Source organism: Octodon degus, unplaced genomic scaffold, assembly GCF_000260255.1.
Source record: "Octodon degus isolate 3935 unplaced genomic scaffold, OctDeg1.0 scaffold00186, whole genome shotgun sequence".
Lineage (NCBI taxonomy): Eukaryota > Metazoa > Chordata > Mammalia > Rodentia > Octodontidae > Octodon > Octodon degus.
The window spans coordinates 1,237,885-1,250,792 of record NW_004524762.1 but is presented as its reverse complement, the minus strand read 5'-3'; the positions used below and the strand labels follow the sequence as shown (position 1 = coordinate 1,250,792).

Genomic DNA, 12,908 nt, shown 5'->3' with positions numbered 1-12,908 from the left:
TCAGTCTGGCCAATTTAATGAGTCACTCTCAAAAATAAAAAAAAAGACTGGGGATGTAGCTCAGTGTGAAGACTCTGGGTTTAATCCCTAGTACTTAAAAATACTTATATAAAAAGCATGGCTATATTCCCCCAAAAATTCTGGACTATGAAATCTGAATTTCATACCATTTTTATGTATCATCAAAGAATTTAGATTTTTCAACCATTTAAAAAATGTAAGAATGAGGCTGGGCAGGCTTTAGCTGTGGCTGCCAATCTTTGATGCACACCAACATCTTTTAAAGGCTCTATGGTATTTTCTTCTATTATTAAGTTTTCACTGATAGAAACATTACTGGGATTAACTTTTTTGAAATGTAGTTTTATGCAGGTCTATAATTATTTCCTTCAAATATATTCCTAGAGGGGAATTTGCTGGACCAAAGAGTATATAAAATTTAATGTAGTCTTCTCCCTCTTGTCTTTTTATTATAGTCCTTTAATTTCACTTAGCTTTGCTTTTTCACCTTTCTAGTTTTATTTTATCCTATTTCAGCTCTAGTTTTTAGCTCTTGGGTCCCCTTTTTACATCCATGACTAGAGCTGTATCATTGGCTCAACTGATTTTCCGCCAGTTACTCAAACTGAAACTGAGAAAGGCTGTGAAACTGACAGGGCGGAGGTCTGTAACCTAACTACCTTGAAAATCAAAAACCTATTTCTCACGCATACTATATGCCAACATGAATCATAAAGGACTTTGTTTTGGGGTCACTCAAGACCCATCTATGACATCACCTTCCCAAACACAGAGTGGGTAAAAGCACGAAGAATCATTACCAGTGATAGATGCTTTTGCTCAGAAATGAGACACCTCCCTTCTCACTAACATTTTGCCAGCTTTTTATCCATGACTAACTTTATTTTTTATTTTATTCTTTTGTGGAAACAGGGATTGAACTCAGGCCCTTGCGCTTGCCAGGGAAGTGCTTATTCCACTGAGCCATCTCTCCAGCCTCCTTTTTTTTTCTTTTTGTGGAACCAAGGATTGAACTCAGGTCCTATCATGACTAACTTTAAAGGGGTGGAGAGTGTAAATCTCCCACATGCCAGGGAAATGAGAACAAGAAACACTGGTGGGCATAATTTCCCATATTTTCATATCAATATATGTTAGATGCTTTTTTCTTAATGTATCTTGATCACGTAGTTTGGTAGCAGATCTTGAGTTTTGTCTTCATTAGACAAAACAATTGATAAATACACAAACATGCCTATGAATGACATTTTTCTGAAACTGAACAAATATTTCTTGGATATTTTATTTATCTTTTATTTAGTACAGGGTCTCACAAGGTAGATCGGACTCATAGTGATTCTCCTCTTTACAGTCTCCCAAGTGCTGGGATTACAGGCCAAGCCACCACGCCCAGTCTCAACCCTGCCCCCGAGAATGACATTCTGAAATGCTGTTATTTCTGAGTATATTATATTTGTCACTTGGACTGTACTTAGATGTTGACAAATTGATGCATAAATTTGAAAGAAAACGTGGGAAGGTTACGTTTTCTAAGTGTGAACTGAGTTTATGCCATGGTGGCGGAGTATGAACTAGTGAACAAAGTACGGGGCGTGGGCTTATGCACTCTCTCTGCCTTTCTGAAAGAGCAAAACACTGCATTCAGAAGACTGCAGAAGCAGGGCTCATCACAAGTCATTTCTATCATTTTACTACTTACGACTTCTTGTTTGCCCTTTTTTTCCCCCATAATTTTATTGAGAAATAGCAATGAGACAGTTTCAAATCAAATTGGCAGGACAGTTCCAATAATTAACACATTACATACTCTCTTCCTAGTGGTTATTTGTTGTATAAGATGCAGACATGATAACACTATTAGAACAAATTCCTCTATTCATTAAGAGAATGTAACTATATATCTATCCTAACCATTCTGAATACACAGATACAAAATGGACATTCATCTGTATCCTTTTTGTTTAGTTCCGTTATTTGAACATTATAGGTATGTTAACTCAGCAAAATATTCTAAAAGAGTCCAGTAGTCCATAATAGTATTGGGCCTTCCACTTCACTGACAATGTCAGAAATTACTGACAAGTGTCCCCTACAGTTCAACATAACACCATGGCTTTACTTCTTATACTTTGTTTTTATACTTTTCTGCTGGATGGGTAAGACCAAGGTAAAGCAGAACCTATGCAAACAAGAGTTGTAGGTTTTGGATCTGATAAGGTCAGTCAAATCCCCTCAGGATTTATCCTGAGATCCTGTACCTCAGATTGTAGAACCTTTGTCAGTGTCAGCCATGTGGATGAGTCATGGCCATTGCTTGGCCAGTGTGCTCTCTGTGAAAGCCTGAGAGAATGTTTTCTCTCCATGTGACTCTCCTTAGGCACACTACATCATCGATCACTTTCCTCTTTGGCCCCATAATCTCCTTGATCAGAAAATTCGGGACACTATTGAGTTACGTGATGTTACAGTACAAGTTCTGATATGTCCTGAGTCTTAATTGACCTTCGAAGGCTAGGGCCAAAATGTTGGCTTTCTTTGCGACCCTCCTTTTTCTCTAATTTTGGTCTGCAAACTTAGGTTGTTAACCATCCAGAAGACAAGCTTATTGTTATTACCATACAACCTAGGCTGTTAAGTTTAACCTCACTATCTGTCTGAATATCAAACATCTTAGGCATAAGATGGAACAGGTATTTTTCATCCAGTATTGATATGTTAAACTTTAAGGCCCTACAGAATATGATAAAAAAAATTTAAAAATTAAAATATATTTTAAAAATAGGCATAAAGAATTATATAATTCTTACATTTACACCTAAGTCCAGAAATCTAACCATATGCAACCTTGTAGTAGGACAATCCCACAACATTCCTTTTCCTGTCTCCTGCCTTCATTCACCAACCCCTTCTTTTTGAACAATCATCTACCCAAGAGACAGCACGGCAGCAACTGGCATGCCATGACAAGCAGTCTGTATTCAGAAGATCAGAATGACAGGCACTCCAAGCATGAACTTAATATTACAAATTGCCATCTTCAGTGCAGTTGCTTAGTTCACAGGTGTCTATATATAGTTAGTCAGGGTAAGAATCATTCCAATTCACTGCTAGATTCAAAAATCTTCTGAAGATTCTCAGGATCACTGCCTTACCTGTATGGCTTGCCACTGTCATGTTTCCTAGCTCTTCTCCTTTCCCTAATTATTTAGTTCTCAAGTTCTTGCTTTCCTTTTAGTTGTATTATACCTTTCTATTTGTATTTCTTCTTTTGAGTTCTTATACTAGGGAACTATACGATATTTACATGTGTGTCTGGTTTATTTCACTTATGAATGTATCTTCAAGTGGAATCCACTTAAATATAAAGGCTTCAAGTTTATCATTCTTTATAGCTGAGTAATACTCCATTGTATAAAAATACATCTTTCTCAACCATTCCTCAGGTGATGGGCATCTTGGTTGTTTCCAAGATTTGGCTATCATTGTCCTGTTTTGAATGCCAATGTATTTATACATGGATGGAAACCCAAGAGCTGCTCTGAAATGTCACTTGTATAAAAACTCTTAATTTTCCCACTATCCTTTCTCACCTAAAGAAATATTACCAACACAAAAATGATCTCCAAACAGCAATCACCTTGAAACTAATTCATCAAAACTTGGATACAACTCCAGAACACTAATCACCCATATTTTGCTATTTTTCTTTGGCCTTTTAAGAGTCCCCCTATGTGTTTCAGGCTGACCTTGAACTCACAGGAATCCTATCTCAGTCTCTTGAGAGAGAGGATTACAGGTGTGCATCACCACACCTGGCTTTCTCATTTTATTTTGAGACAGGGTCTTGCTAAACTATTGAGCTGCCTAGGTGGGGCTCAAGCTTGCAATCATCCTGCCTCAGCCTCCAGAGCGCTATTGCAGGTATGTGTCCCCATTGCTTGTTTACATATACATACTTTTGGATTTTGAGACGAAGTCTTGGTCTAAAGCCCAGGCTGGCCTCAAGTATAGGACAGCCATCCTGTCTCTACGTCCTGAGTACTGGGATTTTAGGTATGTGCCACTAGGCCTGGTTTACATATACATTCTTTTTTTTTTTTTTTTTTTTTTTTTTAAGTGAGGGTAAATACACACTGTTCTGTACCAGTGCTGTTCTGGGGTGGGGGGAATGAGGCAGGAGGATCACTGTGAGTTCAAGGCTAGCCTGTAGTACATGAGTTCCAAAGTAGCCTGAACTACAGAGCAAAACCCTGCCTCAAAAAACAAAAACAAACAAAATAAAAATAAGGGCTGCGGATGTAGCTTAAGATGAGGAAACATGAGAAATTGATGGTTGTTGCTCCAGAACACAGATAAGATACTTTTCATTTTAAACATGAACTACTTGAATCTTTAAAAATTCTTTGCATATAGTTTCTACTTAAATTGTTAAGAGCCAAGTGTGGTGGTACTTGCCTGTAACACTAGCACTCAGGAGGCTCAGGCAGGTCAGCCTAAATACCCAATGAGCTAAAGCCCAGCCTATTGTAAGACCCTGTCTCAAAAGGCAAGTCAAAGATTGGGTGTGGTGGCGCACGCCTGGGGAGGCTGAAAACAGTAGGATCACCACCAGTCTGAGCTGTGGAGTGAGACCCTATGCCAAATACATTAAAAACAAACAAACAAACAAACAAACCAACCCAAGTCAAGTTAAAACAAACCAAACCCAACTATACCACACCAAACTAAACAACAACAAAAAAATTTTAAGAAGAACTTAATAGGACACTCTTGCAAATTAAGAGTAAAATCAAGTAAGTACAGAAATGGACAAAGAAAAAGGAAAAACAATTTATTAAAAATACAAGTAAGTGTTAAATGCAGGGAAGTACATTAACACATTCCTAACAAAAAGAAACGTAATGGTAACAGCATCATTTCCCCTTTCTCAATCTGGCAAAAATTCAGAGGCCTTATAATATTTAATAATAAAAACCCTTTACTGTTAAAAGTACAAACCTTAGCTGGGTGTGGTGGTGTACACCTGTAATACCAGCATTTGGGAGGCCGGAGGCAAGAGGATCGTTTTGAGACCAGCCTGGGCTACACAGTGAGCTCAAGGCCAGCCAGAACTGCATAGTGAAACCCTGTCTCCAAAAGACAACAAACAAAACCAAACAAACAAAAAAGGGTACAAACCCTGAAAGAGGGTAATTTGGCAAGAGCTATAACAATTTAACGTGCACAGTTTAGGATCGAGCAATCACACTGTCCTTCAAAACACTGAGCAGAAGGGGCACAATGCCTGCCCGACAAGCAAAAGGTCTACATTAGGTTCCTAGTACAACAACAAGAACACACACACACACACACACACACACACACACACACACGAAAGAAAGAAAAAAGAAAAAGAAAGAAAGAATCCACAAAACAAAACCACTGAGCAGTTGGCAAGAGTATTTTATCTATGTGAATCAGTGTATCACAGTAACCTAGATCAGAGGTGTTAGGCTTTTCGGCGCAGCACAGTAGCAGAAGTAAAAGAAAGGCTTTCACTGAGGACCTGGAGAGGACCGCAAGGAGAGGGCCCAGATCCTCTACTCGAGACACAGCAGAGCTGGAATTATACAGATTCTTGCTAAAGGTGGAGTGTGAGGGGCAGGCTCAGTGACACGGAAGGAGCTCAACAGGGCTCCCTTGTGGTGTGGGAAAGGTAAAAGGAATGTGTATTTGGGGCTGGGGTGGAGATGAAGGAAAGGTGGTGACTGGGAAGATAAACTGTTGTTTCTGGGCTTCAGCCATGTTAGATGACCACCATAATAATTCAGCAATTCATACTCAGGCCAGAACTATCAACAGGCTCTAGAATCAGACTGCCTACGTTCAAGTCCCACTTCTTAGCTTTGGGACACAGGCAAATTGTTTAATTTTTGGCCTGAGGTCCTTCATTTATAAAATAATAATTATTAATACCCACTGCATAGTTAATAGATAATACCCACAGCATACAGTTTGTTGTAAAAATTATACAATTCAATACATGACTTTTAATAAGTAATATTACTCACAAACTTAGAGACAAAAACAAATTTAAAATGTTTTTAATCATTTACATAGCAAATACTGTTTCCAGTTAAAAATTAGTATCTCTTAATCTGTCTAGCTTAACTGAAAATTCAGGCATTTCTTTACTATGTACTGACATAATACAGGATATAATGTCAACAAACAACTGTTAAATAATTTCATACATATGCAGAATCTTGGATAAATGGTTAAAACTTCAGGCCAACATTTAATGTAGGCTCACAGTTGTTTCAGGTACACCAATAGGCTTAACAGAAATGCTTGCGTTGATTTGCTTTCAGTGAATTTTTATTTTATTTTTTATTTTTTTTAATTTTTTTTAAATTTTTTTTTTATTTGTGTGTGTGTGTGTGTGTGTGTGTGTGTGTGTGTGTGTGTGTGTGTGGCCAGCTCAGCCCACCAGGGGGCGGGGCTGGCTGGCATGTGGTGCTGGGGGATTGAACCGTGGTCCCTGTGCTTTGCTAAGCTTGTTCTAAGTAGGTGCTTTAGACCACTGAGCCATCTCACCAGCCCTTCAGTGAATTTTTAAATACCCAATTCCAAATCTTCCAACTCTTGAAGAATGGCTGTCTCTTTTTGAATTTTCTCCAACTAGAAAAGTATAAAACAATGAAGTTATTAAGTCAGAAATAAAATATTTACTGGATCTGTAGTATGTCAGAAAAAGTTCAGAGAAGGAATAGTTCTTACACTTTAGCAGATTCACTGGAAAACATAGATTAAAAAATATCAATTCTAAATTGCTATCTAGAATGAATCAGAGAATCAGAGGAACAAAGGACAGAAGTTGTCTCAGTGTCTTTCTTTATTTGGCCTCAAAATTGCTCAGAAAAGGAAGGAGAAAATGCTAGCTGAGATACAGGAAGAGATTTATTTGTGTAACATAATACACTTCCATCATTCTCAGCAGTGACAACATTCATATGCCCCTCAGGAAAAGTAATTTTGTCATTCACTGTAATCTACTGTATATCATATCCCTCCCTACTAAAAGGTTAATTTTTATTTATTCTATCCTGGCCTATCCCTATTCCTATTTTTTTTCTTTTTTTTTTTCTCACTGAGTTTTATCCCCGGCCTCTATTCTTTTTTTTTTTTTTTTACAGACATGGTCTTGCTATGTAGTTCAGGCTGGCCTAGACTCACTGTGTAGCGAAGGCTGGCCTCAAACTTGTGGTGCTCCTCCTGTCTTGGCCTTCTGAGTGCTGAGCAATTTATAAAAATGTGCACCACTAATCCAGCTTTTATTTATTTATTTTTTTAAAGCTCTAGAGTCTTCTCCTTTATTATTATTTAGTTGCACATGTAAAAAGTGCATGTTACAGATAAAACAGATGATTTAAAAATTAACCTCTTTAATTAACCTCTGTAATTTAAAAATTTCAGAGATAACCATTATGCACAATAAATCACAATACATTTTCTTAAGTCTGTTACATTGTTCACAATGTTTTCTTAAATCTACACATCTTATTTTTATAGCTCTCATGAAATACATAAAAAAGCCTTTCTAATCTTTTTTATTCCATAATTTTATTGAGAAATAGCAATGAGACAGTTTCAAATCAAATTGGTAGGACAGTTTCAATAATTAACACATTGCATACTCTCTCCCTAGTGGTTATCTGCTGTACAAGATGCAGATATGTACAAGATGCAGACATGATATCCTATTTACAAACACCATTAGAACAAATCCCTCCATTCATTAAGAGAATGTAACTATATATCCATCCTAACCATTTTGAATACACAGATACAAAATGGACATTCATCTGTATCCTCTTTTTTGTTTAGTTCCATCATCTGAATATTATAGGTGTGTTAACTCAGCAAAATATTCTAAAAGAGTCCAGTAGTCCACAATAGTATTGGGTCTTCTGCTTGACTGGCAATGTCAGAAATTGTTGACCTGAGTCCCTTACAGCTTAATATAATAACCCAGCTTTTAAAATTCGTACTTTTACATTTAAAAGTACGAATACTACATAACAAATTTAAACATTGACTTGTAATAAACAGGGAAAGGAAGTAATGACTATCAGTTCAAATAAAAAATGCAAGAAAATACCTGGTTTTTTTCTAGTTGTTTTCCAGCTGCTGCTTGTTCTTTTAGTTGTTCTATTGCTTTCAGTTTCTGCAAAGATCAAAAATCAGTCAAGAGCAAGATAAAGCCAATTTCTAATGTGAGTTTCCTCATTAAGAAGCCAATGATTATGAAACTTGAATCAAGGAGAATTATCTACCACTTCCATCAAAAACAGTCTATTAAAATGTTAGAACAAACTATATTTTTAAAGCTAAATATTAAAAAAATGGGAACTAGCAAAATTTTTTTCAAGCTTTTAATGTTATCATTTGTGTACATACAAATGTGCATGTCCATAAATAGATTGCTAATTTCATCATTTATTTCAATACTCCATTGAACTTGGACCTTGTCTTACCAGTCCAATTATGTAAATACACCATGACCAAAAATGGTATACTTTTTGTTAATTTTTGTAAGATTATATGAAAAGAAATATAAAAGTCACAATTTTATCAAATTTATTTAATGCAAGACTCAACCGGCTGAAATGACGCCTACTTGATGGCGCTCAGGATAGTCAGCAAGTAAACTAATGCGCTGCCCAGGGTAAGCTGATAAAAGAGTTTAAGAGGAGTATCATACTGCAGCTAGGAAATACTCAGAGACCCTGTTGCAATTTTACACATTAACTAAATTTTTGTCTCTATTTTCTCATCTTTTATTGCTTTTATTATTGCTTTGGTGGAGCAGGATTCAAACCCAGAGCACAGCACTAAACTGTACTTTGTACTAAACCACAACCTCAGCCCTCCTACTTCATCTTTAAAATGGGGGTAAAATATCTGTTCTTACCTATCTTACAGGTGTATAATGAAACAATGAATTTAAAGTGTTCGTTTTGTGTATAAATGTAAATTACTTTAAAAATTAATAAAGTAATAGCCTTCAAACATTAGTGAATAGAATTAAAATGAGTTCCATTCCTAAATCACAGCATTTCATAATGAGAAAGATACCACTTTAAAGTATCCATTTTTCTTTATATAATTCTTAGATACACTCCTTTCTACATATACATCTGCTTTTTCATTTCAGTCTCTCACCTTCTTCAAATTTTTGATTTTTTTGTCTACTTCAGGGTCACCGGAAGCTGACTGTGAGACAGTGTTCTGTGGTACACTCTGTGGAGCAGGAGCTGGTGCCACATCTGAAGTCTTGTCACTTCTTGCTTCCTTCAGGAAAATTTTTTAAAAATTCAATTTCAAAAATGGAAACATTACAGTATTTCAATCCACAGTCTCTATCAGAGTAAACTAGGTGATTTCCATACAGTCAAGCAGCCGTTGAGATTTCTGGCTATTTTGGAATGCACTATCACTACATGGACGGTGTGGAAAGTGAGAGGGCCTTAAGGTTTCACTCATGTGTACTCCAAAACTACAGAGTATGTAAGAGGAAAGTGCACATAACAAGTGATGCCAGCAGGAAAAGTTTTACTTTTCCCCACCATCAGAACAATTGAGCTAGGCAACAAAGTGCCAAGGAAAAGTTTTTCCTATGTGGGCACATCCAACGCCCAGTGTGGAAGTGGGGGCCTTCGAGAAATGGTTAAATTACAAGGACCTACACTCATGAAAGGGAATAGCATGCTACACCCCTGCCCTTTCCACTAGGCGAGGCTACAAAAAGGTTGATATCAATGAGAAGGGAGCTCTCCCTCACCAGATACTCCTGTGCTCGTGCACTCTCTTCGTTCTCCAGAACTGTGGGCAGTAAATTTCTGTTGTTTAAAAATTACCCACTCTAAGCTATCTTGTTATAGTAGTCTGAACAGACAAGACATCCATTTTGTCTGAATCTCAAAAATGTGTTCACCATGACTTCATTAACAAGACATTTCTAGCCTAGTTGGTCATGCTACCACTGTGAGCCATACAATATTATCACAACCTGTCCGTAATCACACTGGTATGAATTTTTCAACTATATAATCAAATACAAAGTTATTTTAGCCAGGTGTAGTGGGACACACCTGTAATCACAGCTACTTGGGAAGCTGAGGCAAAAGGATTGTAAATTCAAGGCCAGTCTGAGTAAACTGGCAAGAACTTGTTTCAAAATAAAACTTAAAAAGGAGTGTGGACACAGCTTATTGGTAGAACATAACTGAACTAGTATATTCAATATGTAATACCTGGGTTCAATCTCTAGTACCGCAAAACCCCCCAAAATAATAAAAACAAACAAATAAATTAGAACAATCAGTATCAACAAGAGATTCTCAGTTGAAGAATTTCAAATAGTAATGTCACATTGGGTGACAAAACAGAGGTACTATCATATAACTTCCAGCCTCTCCAAAACTAGACTTCACACAGATTCTACCATAAAGGCTCTACAGCAGGAAATATATTATATAAACCCAGTGGAATCTCAAGTTATAAGGTCAGGTCCAATTGCCTTCATCATTGCTACACTATATATCTTGACCGCCCCCCAAAGGTCCATGTGGCAAACCTTGGGTCACCAATGCTATTGGGAGGTCAATGGTAAGCCCTTCCAAAGTGGGACCTAATGGGACGTTCTTAGGTTGCAGCAGATATGCTTTTAAAGGCAATGTGGGACCCCAGCCCCTTCCCATCTTCCCTTTGCTCCATGGCAGGTAGGGTGAATTGTTTAGCTCCACTTCATGGCTGCCATTATGTGGTGCCTGCCACAGGCCTAATTGATGGATTAGAACATCCAAGACTGAGACATAAGAAATCTTTTGACTTTATAAGATGACTATCTGCTATCGTGATGAAACACCAACAGAATCACCATCTATCACATAAGCTGCATAACTTAAAAACTCAAAGGCAAAGAAATGTAGTGGAAATCTAACTATGTTCTGTATCAAGTCTTTAGGACCATAATTCTTTAAACTTTTACATTTTACATTAAATAATGGGTTGTTTTGAAAAGATTAGTAGTAATACTCGACATACCTGCTTTGCAGCTTTCTTGGCTTCATGTTTCTTTTGATTTTTAAGGGCTGTTTTCGATAATGGTTTATCATGACCTGGTTGTGGTTTCATATTCTGGGGTGGTTCTTCCTCATGCTATGAAAAAAATGTAAAATAAGCAATTCTCAACTAGAGCCCATGTTTTAAAATTATGTACAATAATAAATTATATATTTTTGTCCATTTAAGATAAATTTATCAAATTTATTTCAATATCACTGGCAAAGAACACTTCAAAATTCCTATCAGTAGTTACACTCCAAATGTTAGAATGAATTTAATGAAGGTCTTCCTATTAGTTGGTATACATCTTTCGGGTACATTTTTTTTTTTAAAGTTAGCAAAATTTCTTTTAGTTTTAGTTAAAGAGCAGTTTTGTTTTGTTTTTTAAACACTATTAGAGAAGGAAATTTTTTTTTTTTCTCTCTCAGGCTGCATTGAGGGCAGGTCTGGTGCGGCTTGTACAGCCTTGGATCAAACCATGGTCCCCTGTGCCTAGCTGAGTTTGCCCAAGCAGGCGCTTTCAACAACTGAGCTACCCCGGAAACCCCCTTAGCACTATTAGAGACACATGATTCTTACGAAATCAGGTATCAAAAGCATTCTTTGGAGGTTTTTTGATCTCACTACTCTCAACAGAAACCCAGTTCCTCAATTGTTTTCTTCACAAAAAGAACTACTTGTCAGATCTTTATTTGTAAAACTCAAGAGATTAGAAGATTAAGCAATGTTTACACATAACACGGGAGTTAAGTTATGCACTTTGTGTTTAGCTAAGGAATGGCTATTCTTTTCGTTTTGGGGAAGTAAGGAGGGCACAATAAAGGCATAAGAATATTTATTCTTAGGAAAAGCATCGACTTCCTTGAGTGCCCAGTAATCAAATGCCTGTGCAGCCCCTTTTGCTTTGAAGAACCCTAGTTGATTACTGTTATGTGGTCACTTTTCTAGTAACACCAATAATATGGCTGCTCACTCTTGGAGCATTCTCTCTTAACATAATCACAGAAACTGAGCTGTCTTTTGAGCTCTGAAATGCTCAAAAAAAGCATACAAAAATTTGATCAATACTCTAGTGATAACTTTAAAGCAAAGGTGAGGAACTAATGGCCAGAGGATGACAAATGTGTTTTAAAATTTGGGAAATTGCACATAAATAGATCCACTGCCTTGAAACCCAAACATTTTAACCAACTGAAACAAAATTTTCTAAGGAAAGAACCAGTTTTCACAGTTGAGCTGCTAAGGCCTGTGCAGAGGCCACATGCTCTCTCACTGACCATTCTTTCCACTTACTATTGCATCACATCTGATCTAGGCTAACAGGCACCTGAATTTGAGCTCCTGATACAAAGTCAGTATAAAAGAAAAAAATTCAGCATCATACTCCATTATCTTTCCCAGAAATTTAAAAATACACGGAAAAGGTCTAAATAGCTCCACACAATGAAAAATTTTTTCCCAACCAAAGAAGTAAAATTTCACTTACCAATTTGGAATTGGTAACTGGTTTATTTCGTAAAGCTGGGGGTCTGTAAGCTGTTGCAACTTTAGGCTCTTCACTGGGTATGTCACTTGGAACTGCTTGGTACGTTATTGTTTTTGCTGGAAACACTCCATCCAAGAATGGCTGCCAGGAAACCTGCCACAATTCTCCATTTGACGGGACATCATACTTGTGCAAGACAGAGCCGGTATAATGCCAAATTTTGTACCCATTATTAACACGTAACCTGGGAGCACAAGTGGCTGTTAAGATATGCTCACCATCTGGACACCAG

At 37.1% G+C, this 12,908-nt stretch overlaps 1 protein-coding gene across 1 annotated transcript in view; it reads right to left on the bottom strand.

Annotated features, from left to right (window-relative positions):
• Window positions 1–6,088: 6,088 nt before the first annotated feature.
• Window positions 6,089–12,908, bottom strand: part of Eif2a (eukaryotic translation initiation factor 2A) — a 38,758-nt gene continuing 31,938 nt past the window's right edge. The window contains exons 10-15 of the mRNA XM_023704086.1: window positions 12,617–12,906; window positions 11,110–11,223; window positions 9,226–9,354; window positions 8,162–8,227; window positions 6,602–6,681; window positions 6,089–6,364 (exon numbers count right to left, since the gene is read on the bottom strand). Coding sequence (XP_023559854.1) covers window positions 6,616–6,681; window positions 8,162–8,227; window positions 9,226–9,354; window positions 11,110–11,223; window positions 12,617–12,906 — 665 coding nt within the window. The 3' untranslated portion in view covers window positions 6,089–6,364; window positions 6,602–6,615. The remainder of the gene's footprint in view (window positions 6,365–6,601; window positions 6,682–8,161; window positions 8,228–9,225; window positions 9,355–11,109; window positions 11,224–12,616; window positions 12,907–12,908) is intronic.